The sequence below is a fragment of the Cetorhinus maximus genome, unplaced genomic scaffold, assembly GCF_964194155.1.
Source record: "Cetorhinus maximus unplaced genomic scaffold, sCetMax3.hap1.1 HAP1_SCAFFOLD_168, whole genome shotgun sequence".
Taxonomy (NCBI): Eukaryota; Metazoa; Chordata; class Chondrichthyes; order Lamniformes; family Cetorhinidae; genus Cetorhinus; species Cetorhinus maximus.
In genome coordinates, this window is record NW_027596154.1 from 784,287 (window position 1) to 807,000 (window position 22,714).

Genomic DNA, 22,714 nt, shown 5'->3' on the forward strand with positions numbered 1-22,714 from the left:
TTCCCATTGTGAGTGGAGTGAGGGAGTTTGCGGTGTGAGCAGAGTTAGGGAGTTCCTGGTGTTTGGGGAGTGAGGGACTTCACAGTGTGAGTGGAGTGAGGGAGTTCCCGGTGTGAGCGGAGTGAGGGAGTTCCCGGTGTGAGTGGAGTGAGGGAGTTCCCGGTGTGAGTGGAGTGAGGGAGTTCCCGGTGTGAGTGGAGTGAGGGAGTTGCCAGTGTGAGTGGACTGAGGGAGTTCGCGGTTTTGGTGGAGTGAGGGAGTTCCCGGTGTGAGTGGAGTGAGGGAGTTCCTGGTGTTGGGGGAGTGAGGGAGTTCCCGGTGTGAGTGGAGTGAGGGAGTTCCCGGTGTGAGCGGAGTGAGGGAGTTCCTGGTGTTGGGGGTGTGAGGGAGTTCCCGGTGTGAGTGGAGTGAGGGAGTTGCCGGTGTGAATGGACTGAGGGAGTTCCTGGTGTTGGGGGAGTGAGGGAGTTCCCGGTGTGAGCGGAGTGAGGGAGTTCCTGTTGTTGGGGGAGTGAGGGAGTTCCCGGTGTGAGCGGAGTGAGCGAGTTCCTGGTGTTGGGAGAGTGAGGGAATTCCCAGTGTGAGTGGAGTGAGGGAGTTTCTGGTGTTGGGGGAGTGAGGGAATTCCCGGTGTGAGTGGAGTGAGGAAATTCCCGGTGTGAACGGACTGAGGGAGTTCCTGGTGTTGGGGGAGTGAGTGAGTTCCCGGTATTGTGGGAGTGAGGGATTCCCAGTTTGAGTGGAGTGAGGGAGTTTCCGGTGTTGGGGAGTGAGGGAGTTCCCGGTGTGAGCGGAGTGAGGGAGTTCCTGGTGTTGGGGGAGTGAGGAAGTTCCCGGTGTGAGTGGAGTGAGCGAGTTCCCGATGTTGGGGGAGTGAGGGAGTTCCCAGTGTTGGGGGTGTGAGGGATTTCCCGGTGTGCGTGGAGTGAGGGAGTCCCAGCATTGATGGTGTGAGGGAGTCCCCAGTGTTGATCGAGTGACTGAGTTCCAGGTGTGAGTGGAGTGAGGGAGTTACCGGTGTGAGGGGACTGAGGGAGTTCCCAGTGTTGGGCGAGTGAGGGAGTTACCGGTGTGAGCGGAGTGAGGGAGTTCCTGGTGTTGGGGGGGTGAGGGAGTTACCGGTGTGAGCGGAGTGAGGGAGTTCCTGGTGTTGGGGGAGTGAGGGAGTTCCCGGTGTGAGCGGAGTGAGGGAGTTCCTGATGTTGGGGGAGTGAGGGAGTTCTCGGTGTGAGTGGTGTGAGGGAGTTTTCAGTGTGAGTGGCGTGAGGGAGTTCCCGGTGTGAGTGGTGTGAGGGAGTTCCCGGTGTGAGTGGTGTGAGGGAGTTCCCGTTGTGAGTGGTGTGAGGGAGTATCCAGTCTGAGTGGTGTGAGGGAATTCCCGGTGTGAGTGGTGTGAGGGAGTTCCTGGTGTTTGGGGAGTGAGGGAGTTCCCAGTGTGAGCGGAGTGAGGGAGGTCCTGGTGTTGGGGGAGTGAGGGAGTTCCCGGTGTGAGTGGAGTGAGGGAGTTCCCGGTGTGAGCGGAGTGAGGTAGTTCCTGGTGTTGGGGGAGTGAGGGAGTTCCCGGTGTGAGTGGAGTGAGGGAGTTCCCGGTGTGAGTGGACTGAGGGAGTTCGCGGTTTTGGTGGAGTGAGGGAGTTCCCAGTGTGAGTGGAGTGAGGGAGTTTCTGGTGTTGGGAGAGTGAGGGAATTCCCAGTGTGAGTGGAGTGAGGGAGTTTCTGGTGTTGGGGGAGTGAGGGAATTCCCGGTGTGAGTGGAGTGAGGAAATTCCCGGTGTGAACGGACTGAGGGAGTTCCTGGTGTTGGGGGAGTGAGTGAGTTCCCGGTATTGTGGGAGTGAGGGATTCCCAGTTTGAGTGGAGTGAGGGAGTTTCCGGTGTTGGGGAGTGAGGGAGTTCCCGGTGTGAGCGGAGTGAGGGAGTTCCTGGTGTTGGGGGAGTGAGGAAGTTCCCGGTGTGAGTGGAGTGAGCGAGTTCCCGATGTTGGGGGAGTGAGGGAGTTCCCAGTGTTGGGGGTGTGAGGGATTTCCCGGTGTGCGTGGAGTGAGGGAGTCCCAGCATTGATGGTGTGAGGGAGTCCCCAGTGTTGATCGAGTGACTGAGTTCCAGGTGTGAGTGGAGTGAGGGAGTTACCGGTGTGAGGGGACTGAGGGAGTTCCCAGTGTTGGGCGAGTGAGGGAGTTACCGGTGTGAGCGGAGTGAGGGAGTTCCTGGTGTTGGGGGGGTGAGGGAGTTACCGGTGTGAGCGGAGTGAGGGAGTTCCTGGTGTTGGGGGAGTGAGGGAGTTCCCGGTGTGAGCGGAGTGAGGGAGTTCCTGATGTTGGGGGAGTGAGGGAGTTCTCGGTGTGAGTGGTGTGAGGGAGTTTTCAGTGTGAGTGGCGTGAGGGAGTTCCCGGTGTGAGTGGTGTGAGGGAGTTCCCGGTGTGAGTGGTGTGAGGGAGTTCCCGTTGTGAGTGGTGTGAGGGAGTATCCAGTCTGAGTGGTGTGAGGGAATTCCCGGTGTGAGTGGTGTGAGGGAGTTCCTGGTGTTTGGGGAGTGAGGGAGTTCCCAGTGTGAGCGGAGTGAGGGAGGTCCTGGTGTTGGGGGAGTGAGGGAGTTCCCGGTGTGAGTGGAGTGAGGGAGTTCCCAGTGTGAGCGGAGTGAGGTAGTTCCTGGTGTTGGGGGAGTGAGGGAGTTCCCGGTGTGAGTGGAGTGAGGGAGTTCCCGGTGTGAGTGGACTGAGGGAGTTCGCGGTTTTGGTGGAGTGAGGGAGTTCCCGGTGTGAGTGGTGTGAGGGAGTTTCCGGTGTGAGTGGTGTGAGGGAGTTTCCAGTGTGAGTGGTGTGAGGGAGTTCCCGGTGTGAGTGGTGTGAGGGAGTTCCCGGTGTCAGTGGTGTGAGGGAGTTCCCGGTGTGAGTGGTGTGAGGGAGTTCCCGGTGTGAGTGGTGTGAGGGAGTTCCCGGTGTCAGTGGTGTGAGGGAGTTCCAGGTGTGAGTGGTGTGAGGGAGTTCCCGGTGTGAGTGGTGTGAGGGAGTTCCCGGTGTGCGTGGTGTGAGGGAGTTCCCGGTCTGAGTGGTGTGAGGGAGTTTCCAGTGTGAGTGGTGTGCAGCCCAACTGCTTTTATTTTTGATCATGAGATTTGAATTTTTATTTCCTTCACTACAGGAAAGTAAACACTCGTCTAGGTGTAGAATGATTAGAGCAGGAACCTCGTTATCCTCACATCGAACCCACACTCTCTGTTGGAGAAACACTGCTCATCACACTCCATTTCCATCTTGTTCTACAAATGCCTGACTGACACTGGCCCTGACACAGCACAATCCTGATCCCAACCACTCTCTTTTGAAAAAGTTTCTCCTCTTGTCTCCACTGCTTCTTTATCTTCCAGCTGTGCCCTTACAGCAACGAGAATAGATCCTCCCTATCGACTCCGTCCAGACCCCTCATGATTTTGATCACCTCTACCACATCTCCTCTCAACCTTCTCTTCTCAAAGAAAAACTGTCTCCAATCTATGACATTGGTTCCTCACCCTGGAGCCATTCTCGTGAATCTTTCCTGTCCTCTCTGAAATGCCTACACGTCTTTCCTAAAGTGTGGTGCCCGGAGCTGGACACAATACTCCAGCTGAGGCTGAATCAGTGACTTATAGAAGTTCAACATCACCTCCTTGCTCTTCCACTCTCTGCTCTTTTTAATAAAGCCCAGGATACTATATGCTTTATTAACTGCTCTCTCCCCTTGTCCTGCCACGTTCAATGACTCAAGCACATATACAGCCAGGTCTCTCTGCTCCTGCACCCCTCTTTAGAGCTCTACCCTTTATTTTATATTACCTCTCCTTTTTTGTCTTACATTCAAATCAAAGTGCTTAAGATGATTAAGGATTTGGATAGGGTAGAGAGACAGAGGGATGGAGAGGGAGGGACAGAACGAGAAAGAGAGAGAGAGAGACAGAGACAGAGAGAAAGAGTCAGAGAGAGAGAGAGAGACAGGGAGAGAGGGTGTCAGAATACAGCCATGATCCCTATGTTGGAACACGTATAAGGTGCTGAATGAGCACACCCTGTTCTCTGGCTGATCGGACAATGACTGTTGCGGAGGCCTGTCAGCTGTGGATTTCTGTATATGTGATGCTGTGTTCAGGAACATGGCTGTGAGCTCGACAACACTGTCCCTGTACCTACTCTGCTCCAAGTCAGCTTAACTCACTTTAGCACTTTGGTGGAGCCTGGATGTGTCATCGCGAATAAGAGGTCTGCAAAATTCTGAAAAGACAAGAGGATTGTTATTATAGAACCGGATCTGGAGCAAGCATCAACAACACTTTACAAAACCTCGCCCCTTCTCCAAATGTGGCAGAGGTGACAGAGATAAAATGGGACCTGTCACACAGCTGGACTGTGAGTGCCACTATCCCCAGTGTGTGACCGAACTTGGACAGTCAGACACTGTCCCCAGTGTGTGACTGATCTCGGACAGTCAGAGACACGTCCCCAGTGTGTGATCGATCTCGGACTGTGAGTGACACTGTCCCCATTGTGTGACCGATCTCGGACTGTGAGTGACACTGTCCCCATTGTGTGATCGATCTCGGACTGTGAGTGACACTGTCCCCATTGTGTGATCGATCTCGGACTGTGAGTGACACTGTCCCCAGTGTGTAACCGATCTCGGACTGTGAGTGACACTGTCCCCAGTGTGTGATTGGTCGGAACTGTACCTGTCCATTCTCTGGAGGGTCACCATTTCCAAATGTGCTGCTGACGGCTAAAACCAAGGTTTCATGTTGAAGGTTAATAATATCGTACTCGTCCATGCATATGACCTGCAAGCAAGACAACCGGGCAGAAAGGCAGAGAGACAGAGTGAGTGACAGGTAATGAGGGACTGAGAAAGAGACACGCAGGCACAGATACTTCCTCTCCATCAGCTGTTTAAAGAGCCATCCCCCCATCATCTAGCCTTTCATTCAGTGATTCAATCTTCAATCCCTACAGACACTCTATTCCTCTGCAGTCTGTATATCTTGTCATTCCAGCTCTATCCTCCACCTCTCCATTCATCCCTTCTTATCCATCCACTTGTCACCATCATCCCATCTTCCAATTACACATCCCTAAATTTCTTTATGCATCCCTCCTGCTACCTGTCTTTCACTCCTTCCATTCAATGCATGATTTTTCCCCATCATCTGTTCATTCTGTCCTCAATCCACAATCCCTCCCCTCCATCTATTCCTGAAAACATCCATCACTTCTATTTCTTCATCCATCCATCTATCCCTTCATTCTGTGATCCCTCTCTCTGGGATCAAATCAGTCCTTTCCTGGACCATGTCCTGCGTGTAGTAGACGTTGTGCTGCATTCCAGCTGTCCTCATTTAAATAGGATAATAGCAAAATATTGCGGATGCTGGAAATCTGCAGTAATTTTGTACACATTGTACACTAACGGCAATCACTTCACATCGGCGTTAATCCACATTATGGTTCCTGAGCCCAATACAAAAATTAACACATCTCCTCCCCAAAACACAAACTCTCACCTTTGGATAAAAAGTGCATTTAAAGAATTCACACAATTTCATGGCGAAAGTCTCTGATTTGCCAGTTTCTGAGGCGTAGAGAATTGTCACTTTTATCCGCTTGGCCATGACTTGGACCATCAGCATTGTCGAGAATGTCACCGCCCTGCAATAAATCATCAGGAGAGAGCATCACAAACCTGTAATATATCAGCAGAGAGTGTCACCGCCCTGTGACATCAGGAGAGATTGCCAGTGAACTGTAATATCAGGAGAGAGTGTCACTGGCCTGTAACATCAGGAGAGAGTGTCACTGGCCTGTAACATCAGGAGAGAGTGTCACTGGCCTCAAACATTAGGAGAGAGTGTCACCGTCCTGTAACATCAGGAGAGAATGTCACCGCCCTGTAACATCAGGAGAGAGTGTCACTGGCCTCAAACATTAGGAGTGAGTGTCACCGTCCTGTAACATCAGGAGAGAATGTCACCGCCCTGTAACATCAGGAGAGAGTGTCACCGTCCTGTAACATCAGGAGAGAGGTCATCACCCTGTAATGTCAGGAGAGTGGGTCACCGTCCTGTAACATCAGGAGAGCTTGCCAGTGGCCTGTAACATCAGGAGAGAGTGTCACCGTCCTGTAATGTCAAGAGAGAGCGTCACTGGCCTGTAACATCAGGAGAGAGGTCATCACCCTGTAATGTCAGGAGAGTGGGTCACCGTCCTGTAACATCAGGAGAGCTTGCCAGTGGCCTGTAACATCAGGAGAGAGTCATCGTCCTGTAACATCAGGAGAGAGTGTCACCGTCCTGTAACATCAGGAGAGAGTGTCACCGTCCTGTAACATCAGGAGAGAGTGTCACTGTCCTGTAGTGTCAGGAGAAAGCGTCACTGGCCTGTAACATCAGGAATGAGGTCATCACCCTGTAATGTCAGGAGAGTGGTCACAGTCCTGTAACATCAGGAGAGATTGCCAGTGAACTGTAATATCAGGAGAGAGTGTCACCGCCCTGTAACATCAGGAGAGAGTGTCACTGTCCAGTAACTTCAGGAGAGATTGTCACCGCCCTGTAACATCAGAAGAGAGTGTCACTGTCCTGTAACTTCAGGAGAGAATGTCACCGCCCTGTAACATCAGGAGAGAGTGTCACCGTCCTGTAACATCAGGAGAGAGTGTCACCGTCCTGTAACATCAGGAGAGAGTGTCACTGTCCTGTAACATCAGGATAGAGGTCATCACCCTGTAATGTCAGGAGAGTGGGTCACCGTCCTGTAACATCAGGAGAGCTTGCCAGTGGCCCGTAACATCAGGAGAGAGTGTCACCGTCATGTAATGTCAAGAGAGAGCGTCACTGGCCTGTAACATCAGGAGAGAGGTCACCACCCTGTAATGTCAGGAGAGTGGGTCACCGTCCTGTAACATCAGGAGAGCTTGCCAGTGGCCTGTAACATCAGGAGAGAGAGTCATCGTCCTGTAACATCAGGAGAGAGTGTCACCGTCCTGTAACATCAGGAGAGATTGCCAGTGGCCTGTAACATCAAGAGAGAGTGTCACTGGCCTGTAACATCAGGAGAGACTGTCACCGCCCTGTAACATTAGGAGAGAGTGTCACCGTCCTGTAACATCAGGAGAGAGTGTCACCGTCCTGTAACATCAGGAGAGAGTGTCACTGTCCTGTAACATCAGAAGACAGTGTCACCGTCCTGTAACATCAGAAGACAGTGTCACCGTCCTGTAACATCAGGAGAGAGTGTCACGGCCCTGTAACATCAGGAGAGAGTTTCCCCGTCCTGTAACATCAGGAGAGAGTGTCACCGTCCTGTAACATCAGGAGAGAGTGTCACCGTCCAGTAACATCAGGAGAAAGTGTCACCGTCCTGTAACATCAAGAGAGAGTGTCACCGTCCTGCAACATCAGGTTAGAGTGTCACCGTCCTTTAACATCAGGAGAGAGTGTCACCACCCTGTAACATCAGGAGAGAGTGTCACCGTCCTGTAACATCAGGAGAGAGTGTCACCGTCCTGTAACATCAGGAGTGTCACTGTCCTGTAACATCAGAAGAGAGTGTCACTGTCCAGTAACATCAGGAGAAAGTGTCACCGTCCTGTAACATCAGGAGAGTGTGTCATCGTCCTGTAACATCAGGAGAGAGTGTCACCGCCCTGTAACATCTGGAGACAGTGTCAATGGCCTGTAACATCAGGATAGAGTGTCACCGTCCTTTAACATCAGGAGAGAGTGTCACCACCCTGTAACATCAGGAGAGAGTGTCACCGACCTGTAACATCAGGAGAGATTGTCACCGTCCTGTAGCATCAGGAGAGATTGTCACCGTCCTGTAACAGCAGGAGAGAATGTCACCGCCTTCAAGATCAGGAGAGATTGTCACAGTCCTGTAACATCAGGATAGAGTGTCACTGCCCTGTAACAGGAGGATAGAGTGTCACCGCCCTGTAACAGCAGGAGAGAATGTCAACGTCCTGCAACATCAGGAGAGAATGTCACTGCCCTGTAACATCAGGAGAGAGTGTCACCGCCCTGTAACAGCAGAAGTGTGTGTCACTGGCCTGTAACATCAGGAGAGAGTGTCACCGTCCTGTAACATCAGGATAGTGTGTCACCGTCCTGTAACATCAGGAAAGAGTGTCACCGGCCTGTTACATCAGGAGGGTGTGTCACCATCCTGTAACATCAGGAGAGTGTGTCAATGTCCTGTAACATCAGAAGAGTGTGTCACCGTCCGGTAACATCAGGAGAGTGTGTCACCATCCTGTAACATCAGGATAGAGTGTCACCGTCCTGTAACATTAGGAGAGATTGTCACTGGCCTGTAACATCAGGAGAGAGTGTCACCGTCCTGTAACATCAGGAGAGAGTGTCACCGTCCTGTAACATCAGGAGAGATTGTCAAAGTCCTGTAAAATCAGAAGAGATTGTCACCGTCCTGCAACATTAGGAGAGAGTTTCACCGCACTGTAACCTCAGGAGAGAGTGTCACTGGCCTGTAACATCAGGAGTGATTGTCACCGTCCTGTAACATCCGGAGAGGGTGTCACCGTCCTGTAACATCAGGAGAATGTGTCACCGTCCTGTAACATCAGGAGAGTATGTCACCACCCTGTAACATCAGGAAAGAGTGTCACCGGCCTGTAACATCAGGAGAGTGTGTCACCGTCCTGTAACATCAGGAGAGAGTGTCACTGTCCTGTAACATCAGAAGACAGTGTCACCGTCCTGTAACATCAGGAGAGAGTGTCACGGCCCTGTAACATCAGGAGAGAGTTTCCCCGTCCTGTAACATCAGGAGAGATTGTCACTGTCCTGTAACATCAGGAGAGAGTGTCACTGTCCTGTAACATCAGAAGACAGTGTCACCGTCCTGTAACATCAGGAGAGAGTGTCACGGCCCTGTAACATCAGGAGAGAGTTTCCCCGTCCTGTAACATCAGGAGAGAGTGTCACCGTCCTGTAACATCAGGAGAGAGTGTCACCGTCCAGTAACATCAGGAGAAAGTGTCACCGTCCTGTAACATCAAGAGAGAGTGTCACCGTCCTGCAACATCAGGATAGAGTGTCACCGTCCTTTAACATCAGGAGAGAGTGTCACCACCCTGTAACATCAGGAGAGAGTGTCACCGTCCTGTAACATCAGGAGAGAGTGTCACCGTCCTGTAACATCAGGAGAGAGTGTCACTGTCCTGTAACATCAGAAGAGAGTGTCACCGTCCAGTAACATCAGGAGAGTGTCACCGTCCTGTAACATCAGGAGAGAGTGTCACCGTCCAGTAACATCAGGAGAAAGTGTCACCGTCCTGTAACATCAGGAGAGTGTGTCATCGTCCTGTAACATCAGGAGAGAGTGTCACCGCCCTGTAACATCTGGAGACAGTGTCAATGGCCTGTAACATCAGGATAGAGTGTCACCGTCCTTTAACATCAGGAGAGAGTGTCACCACCCTGTAACATCAGGAGAGAGTGTCACCGACCTGTAACATCAGGAGAGATTGTCACCGTCCTGTAACATCAGGAGAGATTGTCACCGTCCTGTAACAGCAGGAGAGAATGTCACCGCCTTCAAGATCAGGAGAGATTGTCACAGTCCTGTAACATCAGGATAGAGTGTCACCGCCCTGTAACAGGAGGATAGAGTGTCACCGCCCTGTAACAGCAGGAGAGAATGTCAACGTCCTGCAACATCAGGAGAGAATGTCACTGCCCTGTAACATCAGGAGAGAGTGTCACCGCCCTGTAACAGAAGAAGTGTGTGTCACTGGCCTGTAACATCAGGAGAGAGTGTCACCGTCCTGTAACATCAGGATAGTGTGTCACCATCCTGTAACATCAGGAGAGTGTGTCACCGGCCTGTAACATCAGGAGAGTGTGTCAATGTCCTGTAACATCAGAAGAGTGTGTCACCGTCCGGTAACATCAGGAGAGTGTGTCACCATCCTGTAACATCAGGATAGAGTGTCACCGTCCTGTAACATTAGGAGAGATTGTCACTGGCCTGTAACATCAGGAGAGAGTGTCACTGGCCTGTAACATCAGGAGAGATTGTTACCGTCCTGTAACATCCGGAGAGGGTGTCACCGTCCTGTAACATCAGGAGAATGTGTCACCGTCCTGTAACATCAGGATAGAGTGTCACCGTCCTGTAACATCAGGAGAGATTGTCACTGGCCTGAAACATCAGGAGAGAGTGTCACTGGCCTGTAACATCAGGAGAGATTGTCACCATCCTGTAACATCAGGATAGAGTGTCACCATCCGGTAACATCAGGAGAGTGTGTCACCATCCTGTAACATCAGGAGAGTGTGTCACCGTCCTGTAACATCAGGAGAGTGTGTCACCGTCCTGTAACATCAGGAGAGTGTGTCAGCGTCCTGTAACATCAGGAGAGAGTGTCACCGTCCTGTAACATCAGGAGAGAGTGTCACCATCCTGTAACATCAGGAGAGTGTGTCACCGTCCTGTAACATCAGGAGAGTGTGTCACCGTCCTGTAACATCAGGAGAGAGTGTCACCGTCCTGTAACATCAGGAGAGAGTGTCACCACCCTGTAACATCAGGAGAGAGTGTCACCGTCCTGTAACATAAGGAGAGAGTGTCCACGTCCTGTAACATCAGGAGAGATTGTCACTGGCATGTAACATCAGGAGAGAGTGTCACCGTCCTGTAACATCAGGAGAGATTGTCATCGTCCTATAACATCAGGAGAGCGTGTCACTGGCCTGTAACATGAGGAGAGAGTGTCACTGGCCTGTAACATCAGGAGTGATTGTTACCGTCCTGTAACATCCGGAGAGAGTGTCACCGTCCTGAAACATCAGGAGAGATTGTCAACGTCCTGTAACAGCACGAGAGCGTGTCACCGTCCTGTAACATAAGGAGAGAGTGTCACCGTCCTGTAACATCAGGAGAGTGTGTCACCACCCTGTAACATCAGAATAGAGTGTCACCGCCCTGTAACACCAGGAGAGAGTGTCACCGTCCTGTAACATCAGGAGAGAGTGTCACCGTCCTATAACATCAGGAGAGAGAGTCCCCGTCCTGTAACATCATGAGATATTGTCACTGGCCTGTAACATCAGGAGAGAGTGTCACCATCCTGTAACATCAGAAGAGATTGTCACCGTCCTGTAGCATCAGGGGAGAGTGTCACTGTCCTGTAACATCAGGAGAGAGTGTCACTGGTCTGTAACATGAGGAGAGTGTCACCGCCCTGTAACATCAGGAGAGAGTGTCACTGTCTGAAATATCAGGAGAGATTGTCACCGTCCTGTAACATCTGGAGAGAGTGTCACCGTCCTGTAACATCAGGAGAGATTGTAACCGTCCTGTAACATCAGGAAAGAGTGTCACCGCCCTGTAACATCAGGAGAGTGTGTCACCATCCTGTAATATGAGGATAGAGTGTTACCGTCCTGTAACATCAGGAGAGAGTGTCAAAGTCCTGTAAAATCAGAAGAGAGTGTCACCGTCCTGTAACATCAGGAGAGATTGTCACTGGCCTGAAACATCAGGATGGAGTGTCACTGGCCTGTAACATCAGGAGACATTGTCATCGTCCTGTAACAGCAGGAGAGAGTGTCACCGTCCTGTAACATCAGGATAGAGTGTCACCGCCCTGTAACATCAGGAGAGAGTGTCACCGTCCTGTAACAGCAGGAGAGAGTGTCACCGTCCTGTAACATCAGTAGAGAGAGTCCCCGTCCTGTAACATCAGGAGAGATTGTCACCGTCCTGTAACATCAGTAGAGAGAGTCCCCGTCCTGTAACATCAGGAGAGATTGTCACCGTCCTGTAACATCAGGAGAAAGTGTCACCACCCTGTAACATCAGGAGAGAGTGTCACCGTCCTGTAACATCAGGAGAGAGTGTCACCGCCCTGTAACATCAGGAGAGAGTGTAACCGCCCTGTAACATCAGGAGAGAGTGTCACCGATCTGTAACATCAGGAGAGAGTGTCACTGGCCTGTAACATCAGGAGAGAGGTCATCACCCTGTAATGTCAGGAGAGTGGGTCACCGTCCTGTAACATCAGGAGAGCTTGCCAGTGGCCTGTAACATCATGAGAGAGTTTCACCGTCCTGTAACATCAGAAGAGAGTGTCACTGTCCTGTAGTGTCTGGAGAAAGCGTCACTGGCCTGTAACATCAGGAGAGAGGTCATCACCCTGTAATGTCAGGAGAGTGGGTCACCGTCCTGTAACATCAGGAGAGCTTGCCAGTGGCCCGTAACATCAGGAGAGAGTGTCACCGTCATGTAATGTCAAGAGAGAGCGTCACTGGCCTGTAACATCAGGAGAGAGGTCATCACCCTGTAATGTCAGGAGAGTGGGTCACCGTCCTGTAACATCAGGAGAGCTTGCCAGTGGCCTGTAACATCAGGAGAAAGTGTCACCACCCTGTAATATCAGGAGAGAGTGTCACCGTCCAGTAACATCAGGAGAGATTGTCATCGTCCTATAACATCAGGAGAGCGTGTCACCATCCTGTAACATCAGGAGAGTGTGTCACCGTCCTGTAACATCAGGAGAGTGTGTCACCGTCCTGTAACATCAGGAGAGAGTGTCACCGTCCTGTAACATCAGGAGAGAGTGTCACCACCCTGTAACATCAGGAGAGAGTGTCACCGTCCTGTAACATCAGGAGAGAGTGTCACCGTCCTGTAACATCAGGAGAGAGTGTCACCACCCTGTAACATCAGGAGAGAGTGTCACCGCCCTGTAACATAAGGATAGAGTGTCACCGCCCTGTAACATAAGGAGAGAGTGTCCACGTCCTGTAACATCAGGAGAGATTGTCACTGGCATGTAACATCAGGAGAGAGTGTCACCGTCCTGTAAAATCAGGAGAGATTGTCATCGTCCTATAACATCAGGAGAGCGTGTCACTGGCCTGTAACATGAGGAGAGACTGTCACTGGCCTGTAACATCAGGAGAGTGTCACCGTCCTGTAACATCAGGAGAGATTGACACCGGCCTGAAACATCAGGAGAGAGTGTCACTGCCCTGTAAAATCAGAAGAGATTGTCACCGCCCTGTAACATCAGGAGAGAGTTTCACTGCCCTGTAACCTCAGGAGAGAGTGTCACTGGCCTGTAACATCAGGAGTGATTGTTACCGTCCTGTAACATCCGGAGAGAGTGTCACCGTCCTGGAACATCAGGAGAGCGTGTCACCGTCCTGAAACATCAGGAGAGATTGTCAAAGTCCTGTAACAGCAGGAGAGAGTGTCACCGTCCTGTAACATCAGGAGAGAGTGTCACCGCCCTGTAACATAAGGAGAGAGTGTCACCGTCCTGTAACATCAGGAGAGTGTGTCACCACCCTGTAACATCAGAATAGAGTGTCACCGCCCTGTAACACCAGAAGAGAGTGTCACCGTCCTGTAACATCAGGAGAGAGTGTCACCGTCCTGTAACATCAGGAGGGAGAGTCCCCGTCCTGTAACATCATGAGATATTGTCACTGGCCTGTAACATCAGGAGAGAGTGTCACCATCCTGTAACATCAGAAGAGATTGTCACCGTCCTGTAGCATCAGGGGAGAGTGTCACTGTCCTGTAACATCAGGAGAGAGTGTCACTGGTCTGTAACATGAGGAGAGTGTCACCGCCCTGTAACATCAGGAGAGAGTGTCACTGTCTGAAATATCAGGAGAGATTGTCACCGTCCTGTAACATCTGGAGAGAGTGTCACCGTCCTGTAACATCAGGAGAGATTGTAACCGTCCTGTAACATCAGGAAAGAGTGTCACCGCCCTGTAACATCAGGAGAGTATGTCACCATCCTGTAATATGAGGATAGAGTGTTACCGTCCTGTAACATCAGGAGAGAGTGTCAAAGTCCTGTAAAATCAGAAGAGAGTGTCACCGTCCTGTAACATCAGGAGAGATTGTCACTGGCCTGAAACATCAGGATGGAGTGTCACTGGCCTGTAACATCAGGAGAGATTGTCATCGTCCTGTAACAGCAGGAGAGAGTGTCACCGTCCTGTAACATCAGGAGATAGTGTCACCACCCTGTAACATCAGGAGAGAGTGTCACCGTCCTGTAACATCAGTAGAGAGAGTCCCCGTCCTGTAACATCAGGAGAGATTGTCACCGCCCTGTAACATCAGGAGAGAGTGTCACTGACTGAAATATCAGGAGAGATTGTCACCGTCCTGTAACATCAAGAGAGAGTGTCACTGTCCTGTAACATCAGGAGAGAGTTTCACCGCCCTGTAACATTAGTAGAGAGTGTCACCGCCCTGTAACATCAGGAGAGAGTGTCACTGGCCTTTAACATCAGGAGTGATTGTTACCGTCCTGTAACATCAGGAGAGAGTGTCACCATCCTGTAACATCAGCAGAGTTTGTCACTGTCCTGTAACATCAGGAGAGTGTGTCACCGTCCTGTAACATCAGGAGAGATTGTCACTGGCCTAAAACATCAGGAGAGAGTGTCACTGGCCTGTAACATCAGGAGAGATTGTCATCGTCCTGTAACAGCAGGAGAGAGAGTCACCACCCTGTAACATCAGGAGAGAGTGTCACCGTCCTGTAACATCAGGAGAGAGTGTCACCGCCCTGTAAAATCAGGAGAGAGTGTGACCATCCTGTAACATCAGGAGAGTGTGTCACCACCCTGTAACATCAGGAGAGATTGTCACCATCCTGTAACATCAGGAGAGAGTGTCACTGGCCTGTAACATCAGGATAGAGTGTCCCTGGCCTGTAACATCAGGAGAGAGTGTCCCCATCCTGTAACATCAGGAGAGATTGTCACCATCCTGTAACATCAGGAGAGAGTGTCACTGGCCTGTAACATCAGGATAGAGTGTCCCTGGCCTGTAACATCAGGAGAGAGTGTCACCGTCCTGTAACATCAGGAGAGAGTGTCACTGTCCTGAAATATCAGGAGAGATTATCACCGTCCTGTAACATGAAGAGAGAGTGTCACTGTCCTGTAACATCAGGAGAGAGTGTCACCGCCATGTAACATCAAGAGAGAGTGTCACCGTCCTGTAACATCAGGAGAGAGTGTCACCGTCCTGTAACATCAGGAGAGAGTGTCACCACCCTGTAACATCAGGAGAGAGTTCACCGTCCTGTAACATCAGGAGAGAGTGTCACCGTCCTGTAACATCAGGAGAGAGTGTCACCACCCTGTAACATCAGGAGAGATTGTCACCGCCCTGTAACATAAGGATAGAGTGTCACCGCCCTGTAACATAAGGAGAGAGTGTCCACGTCCTGGAACATCAGGAGAGATTGTCACTGGCATGTAACATCAGGAGAGAGTGTCACTGTTCCGAAATATCAGGAGAGATTGTCACCGTCCTGTAACATCAGGAGAGAGTGTCACCGCCCTGTAACATCAGGAGAGAGTGTCACCGTCCTGTAACATCAGGAGAGAGTGTCACCGCCCTGTAACATCAGGAGAGTGTGTCACCATCCTGTAACATGAGGATAGAGTGTCACGGTCCTGTAACATCAGGAGAGAGTGTCACCGTCCTGTAACATCAGGAGAGATTGTCAAAGTCCTGTAAAATCAGAAGAGATTGTCACCGCCCTGTAACATCAGGAGAGAGTTTCACCGGCCTGTAACATCCGGAGAGAGTGTCACCGTCCTGTAACATCAGGAGAGCGTGTCACCGTCCTGAAACATCAGGAGAGATTGTCAACGTCCTGTAACATCCGGAGAGAGTGTCACTGGCCTGTAACATCAGAATAGAGTGTCACCGCCCTGTAACACCAGGAGAGAGTGTCACCGTCCTGTAACATCAGGAGAGAGTGTCACCGTCCTGTAACATCAGGAGAGAGAGTCCCCGTCCTGTAACATCATGAGATATTGTCACTGGCCTGTAACATCAGGAGAGAGTGTCACCATCCTGTAACATCAGAAGAGATTGTCACCGTCCTGTAGCATCAGGGGAGAGTGTCACTGTCCTGTAACATCAGGAAAGAGTGTCACTGGTCTGTAACATGAGGAGAGTGTCACCGCCCTGTAACATCAGGAGAGAGTGTCACTGTCTGAAATATCAGGAGAGATTGTCACCGTCCTGTAACATCTGGAGAGAGTGTCACCGTCCTGTAACATCAGGAGAGATTGTAACCGTCCTGTAACATCAGGAGAGAGTGTCACCGCCCTGTAACATCAGGAGAGTGTGTCACCATCCTGTAATATGAGGATAGAGTGTTACCGTCCTGTAACATCAGGAGAGAGTGTCAAAGTCCTGTAAAATCAGAAGAGAGTGTCACCGTCCTGTAACATCAGGAGAGATTGTCACTGGCCTGAAACATCAGGATGGAGTGTCACTGCCTGTAACATCAGGAGAGATTGTCATCGTCCTGTAACAGCAGGAGAGAGTGTCACCGTCCTGTAACATCAGGAGATAGTGTCACCACCCTGTAACATCAGGATAGAGTGTCACCGCCCTGTAACAGCAGGAGAGAGTGTCACCGTCCTGTAACATCAGTAGAGAGAGTTCCCGTCCTGTAACATCAGGAGAGATTGTCACCGCCCTGTAACATCAGGAGAGAGTGTCACTGACTGAAATATCAGGAGAGATTGTCACCGTCCTGTAACATCAAGAGAGAGTGTCACTGTCCTGTAACATCAGGAGAGAGTTTCACCGCCCTGTAACATTAGTAGAGAGTGTCACCGCCCTGTAACATCAGGAGAGAGTGTCACTGGCCTGTAACATCAGGAGTGATTGTTACCGTCCTGTAACATCAGGAGAGAGTGTCACCATCCTGTAACATCAGGAGAGTTTGTCACTGTCCTGTAACATCAGGAGAGTGTGTCACCGTCCTGTAACATCAGGAGAGATTGTCACTGGCCTAAAACATCAGGAGAGAGTGTCACCGGCCTGTAACATCAGGAGAGATTGTCATCGTCCTGTAACAGCAGGAGAGAGAGTCACCACCCTGTAACATCAGGAGAGAGTGTCACCGTCCTGTAACATCAGGAGAGAGTGTCACCGCCCTGTAAAATCAGGAGAGAGTGTGACCATCCTGTAACATCAGGAGAGTGTGTCACCACCCTGTAACATCAGGATAGAGTGTCACCGCCCTGTAACAGCAGGAGAGAGTGTCACCGTCCTGTAACATCAGGAGAGAGTATCACAGTCCTGTAACATCAGGAGAGAGTGTCCCCGTCCTGTAACATCAGGAGAGATTGTCACTGGCCTGTAACATCAGGAGAGAGTGTCCCCATCCTGTACCATCAGGAGAGATTGTCACCATCCTGTAACATCAGGAGAGAGTGTCACTGGCCTGTAACATCAGGATAGAGTGTCCCTGGCCTGTAACATCAGGAGAGAGTGTCACCATCCTGTAACATCAGGAGAGATTGTCACCGTCCTGTAACATCAGAAGAGAGTGTCACCGTCCTGTAACATTAGGAGAGTGTGTCAGCGCCCTGTAACATCAGGAGAAAGTGTCACTGGCCTGTAACATCAGGAGAGACTGTCATCGTCCTGTAACAGCAGGAGAGAGTGTCACTGGCCTGTAACATCAGGAGAGATTGTCATCGTCCTGTAACATCAGGAGAGAGTGTCACCGTCCTGTAACATCAGGAGAGAGTGTCACCGCACTGTAACATCAGGAGAGAGTGTCACCGTCCTGTAACATCAGGAGAATGTGTCACCATCCCCTAACATCAGGAGAGATTGTCACCGTCCTGTAACATCAGGAGAGAGTGTCACTGTCCTGTAACATCAGGAGAGAGTGTCACCATCCTCTAACATCTAGAGAGATTGTCACCGTCCTGTAACATCAGGAGAGAGTGTCACTGTCCTGTAACATCAGGAGAAAGTGTCACCATCCTCTAACATCAGGAGAGATTGTCACCGTCCTATAACATCAGGAGAGAGTGTCACTGTCCTGTAACATCAGGTGACAGTGTCACTGGCCTGTAATAGAAGGAGAGATTGTCACCGCCCTGTAACATCAGGAGACAGTGTCAACACCCTGTAACATCAGGAGAGATTGTCAGCGGCCTGTAACATCAAGAGAGAGCATCAATGGCCTGTAACATCAGGAGAGCGTGTCACTGGCCTTTAACATCAGGAGAGATTGTCACTGGCCTTTAACATCAGGAGAGATTGTCTCCGTCCTGTAACATCAGGAGAGAATGTCAATGGCCTGTAACATCAGGAGCGAGTGTCATTACCATGTAACATCAGGACAGATTTAAACCACCCTGTAACATCAGGAGATAGTGTCACCGCCCTTTAACATCAGGAGAGAGTGTCACTGTCGTGTAACATCAGGAGAGATTGTCACCGTCCTGTAACATCAGGAGAGAGTGTCACCACCCTGTAACATCAGGAGAGAGTGTATCCGCCCTGTAACATCAGGAGAGAGTGTCACCGTCCTGTAACATCAGGAGCGAGTGTCACCACCCTTTAACATCAGGAGAGAGTGTATCCGCCCTGTAACATCAGGAGAGAGTGTATCTGGCCTGTAACAACAGGAGAGAGTTCACCGCCCTGTAACATCAGGAGACAGTGTCACCGCACTGTAACATCAGGAGAGTGTGTCACCATCCTGTAACATCAGGAGAGAATGTCACCGCCCTGTAACATCAGGAGAGTGTGTCACCATCCTGCAAAATCAAGAGAGTGTGTCACCGCCCAGTAACATCAGGACGGAGTGTCACCACCCTGAAACATCAGGAGAGAGTGTCACTGGCCTGTAACATCAGGAGAGAGTGTCACTGTCCTGTAACATCAGGAGAGAGTGTCACCATACTCTAACATCAGCAGAGATTGTCATCGTCCTATAACATCAGGAGAGAGTGTCACTGTCCTGTAACATCAGGTGACAGTGTCACTGGCCTGTAATAGAAGGAGAGATTGTCACCGCCCTGTAACATCAGGAGAGCGTGTCACCATCCTGTAACATCAGGAGTGTGTGTCACCGCCCAGTAACATCAGGAGAGAGTGTCACCGCACTGTAACATCAGGAGAGTGTCACCGTCCTGTAACATCAGGAGAATGTGTCACCATCCTGTAACATCAGGAGAGATTGTCACCATCCTGTTGCATCAGGAGAGAGTGTCACTGTCCTGTAACATCAGGAGAGAGTGTCACCATCCTCTAACATCAGGAGAGATTGTCACCGTCCTGTAACATCAGGAGAGAGTGTCACTGTCCTGTAACATCAGGAGAGAGTGTCACCATCCTCTAACATCAGGAGAGAGTGTCACCGCCCTGTAACATCAGGAGAGATTGTCACCGTCCTGTAACATCAGGAGAGATTGTCAGTGGCCTGTAACATCAAGAGAGAGCGTCAATGGCCAGTAACATCAGGAGAGCGTGTCACCGTCCTGTAACATCAGGATAGAGTATCACCGACCTGTAACATCAGGAGAGATTGTCACTGGCCTGTGACATCAGGAGAGAGTGTCACCATCCTGTAAAATCAGGAGAGATTTTCACTGGCCTGTAACATCAGGAGAGAGTGTCACCGCCCTGTAACATCAGGAGAGAGTGTCACCGTCCTATAAAATCAGGAGAGATTTTCACTGGGCTGTAACATCAGGAGAGAGTGTCACTGGCCTGTAACATCAGGAAAGATTGTCACCACCGTGTAACATCAGGAGAGATTTTCACCGCCCTGTAACATCAGGAGAGATTGTCACCGTCCTGTAACATCAGGAGAGAATGTCACTGTCCGGTAACATCAGGAGAGAGTGTCACCGCCCTTTAACATCAGGATAGAGTGTCACTGTCCTGTATCATCAGGAGAGAGTGTCACCGCCCTGTAACATCAGGAGAGAGTGTCACTGGCCTGTAACAACAGGAGTGTCACCGTCCTGTAACATCAGGAGAGATTTTCACCGTCCTGTAACATCAGGAGAGAGTGTCACCATCCTGTAACATCAGGAGTGAATGTCAACGCCCTGTAACTTCAGGAGAGAGTGTCACTGGCCAGTATCATCCGGAGAGAGTGTCACTGGCCTGTAACATCAGGAGAGATTGTCACTGGCCTTTAACATCAGGAGAGATTGTCACTGGCCTTTAACATCAGGAGAGATTGTCTCCGTCCTGTAACATCAGGAGAGAATGTCAATGGCCTGTAACATCAGGAGCGAGTGTCATTACCATGTAACATCAGGACAGATTTAAACCACCCTGTAACATCAGGAGATAGTGTCACCGCCCTTTAACATCAGGAGAGAGTGTCACTGTCGTGTAACATCAGGAGAGATTGTCACCGTCCTGTAACATCAGGAGAGAGTGTCACCACCCTGTAACATCAGGAGAGAGTGTATCCGCCCTGTAACATCAGGAGAGAGTGTCACCGTCCTGTAACATCAGGAGCGAGTGTCACCACCCTTTAACATCAGGAGAGAGTGTATCCGCCCTGTAACATCAGGAGAGAGTGTATCTGGCCTGTAACAACAGGAGAGAGTTCACCGCCCTGTAACATCAGGAGACAGTGTCACCGCACTGTAACATCAGGAGAGTGTGTCACCATCCTGTAACATCAGGAGAGAATGTCACCGCCCTGTAACATCAGGAGAGTGTGTCACCATCCTGCAAAATCAAGAGAGTGTGTCACCGCCCAGTAACATCAGGACGGAGTGTCACCACCCTGAAACATCAGGAGAGAGTGTCACTGGCCTGTAACATCAGGAGAGAGTGTCACTGTCCTGTAACATCAGGAGAGAGTGTCACCATACTCTAACATCAGCAGAGATTGTCATCGTCCTATAACATCAGGAGAGAGTGTCACTGTCCTGTAACATCAGGTGACAGTGTCACTGGCCTGTAATAGAAGGAGAGATTGTCACCGCCCTGTAACATCAGGAGAGCGTGTCACCATCCTGTAACATCAGGAGTGTGTGTCACCGCCCAGTAACATCAGGAGAGAGTGTCACCACCCTGTAACATCAGGAGAGTGTGTCACAGTCCTGTAACATCAGGAGAGTGTGTCACCGTCCTGTAACATAAGGAGACAGCGTCACTGTCCTGTAAAATCAGGAGAGATTGTCATCATCCTGTAACAGCAGGAGAGAGTGTCACCGTCCTGTAACATCAGGAGAGAGTGTCACCGCACTGTAACATCAGGAGAGTGTCACCGTCCTGTAACATCAGGAGAATGTGTCACCATCCTGTAACATCAGGAGAGATTGTCACCATCCTGTTGCATCAGGAGAGAGTGTCACTGTCCTGTAACATCAGGAGAGAGTGTCACCATCCTCTAACATCAGGAGAGATTGTCACCGTCCTGTAACATCAGGAGAGAGTGTCACTGTCCTGTAACATCAGGAGAGAGTGTCACCATCCTCTAACATCAGGAGAGAGTGTCACCGCCCTGTAACATCAGGAGAGATTGTCACCGTCCTGTAACATCAGGAGAGATTGTCAGTGGCCTGTAACATCAAGAGAGAGCGTCAATGGCCAGTAACATCAGGAGAGCGTGTCACCGTCCTGTAACATCAGGATAGAGTATCACCGACCTGTAACATCAGGAGAGATTGTCACTGGCCTGTGACATCAGGAGAGAGTGTCACCGTCCTGTAAAATCAGGAGAGATTTTCACTGGCCTGTAACATCAGGAGAGAGTGTCACCGCCCTGTAACATCAGGAGAGAGTGTCACCGTCCTATAAAATCAGGAGAGATTATCACTGGGCTGTAACATCAGGAGAGAGTGTCACTGGCCTGTAACATCAGGAAAGATTGTCACCACCATGTAACATCAGGAGAGATTTTCACCGCCCTGTAACATCAGGAGAGATTGTCACCGTCCTGTAACATCAGGAGAGAATGTCACTGTCCGGTTACATCAGGAGAGAGTGTCACCGCCCTTTAACATCAGGATAGAGTGTCACTGTCCTGTATCATCAGGAGAGAGTGTCACCGCCCTGTAACATCAGGAGAGAGTGTCACTGGCCTGTAACAACAGGAGTGTCACCGTCCTGTAACATCAGGAGAGATTTTCACCGTCCTGTAACATCAGAAGAGAGTGTCACCATCCTGTAACATCAGGAGTGCATGTCAACGCCCTGTAACATCAGGAGAAAGTGTCACTGGCCAGTATCATCCGGAGAGAGTGTCACCGCCCTGTAACATCAGGAGGTTGTGTCACCGTCCTGTAACATCAGGAGAGTGTGTCACCGTCCTGTAACATCAGGAGAGAGTGTCACTGGCCTGTAACATCCGGAGAGAGTGTCACCGCCCTGTAACATCAGGAGAGAGTGTCACCACACTAACATCAGGAGAGTGTGTCACCGAACTGTAACATCTGGAGAGTGTGTCACCGTCCTGTAACATCAGGAGAGAATGTCACCGTCCTTTAACATCAGGATAGAGTGTCACCGTCCTGTAACATCAGGAGAGAGTGTAACCGCCCTGTAACATCAGGAGAGAGTGTCACCGATCTGTAACATCAGGAGAGAGTGTCACCGTCCTGTAACAACAGGAGAGAGTGTCACCGTCCTGTAACATCAGGAGAGATTGTCACCGTCCTGTAACATCAGGAGAGAGTGTCACCGCCCTGTAACATCAGGAGAGAGTGTCACTGGCCTGTAACATCAGGAGAGATTGTCACCGTCCTGTAATATCAGGAGAGAGTGTCACCGTCCTGTAACATCAGGAGAGAGTGTAACCGCCATGTAACATCAGGAGAGAGTGTAACCGCCATGTAACATCAGGAGAGAGTGTCAGCGATCTGTAACATCAGGAGAGAGTGTCACTGGCCTGT

At 50.6% G+C, this 22,714-nt stretch overlaps 1 protein-coding gene across 1 annotated transcript in view; it reads right to left on the minus strand.

Annotated features, from left to right (window-relative positions):
* The window catches only part of LOC144672961 (nitric oxide synthase 1-like), a gene marked incomplete at its 5' end in the record, with an annotated part of 263,568 nt that overhangs the window by 235,927 nt on the left and 4,927 nt on the right, over positions 1–22,714 (minus strand). The window contains 3 exons of the mRNA XM_078534965.1: positions 4,192–4,247; positions 4,703–4,807; positions 5,528–5,672. Coding sequence (XP_078391091.1) covers positions 4,192–4,247; positions 4,703–4,807; positions 5,528–5,672 — 306 coding nt within the window. The remainder of the gene's footprint in view (positions 1–4,191; positions 4,248–4,702; positions 4,808–5,527; positions 5,673–22,714) is intronic.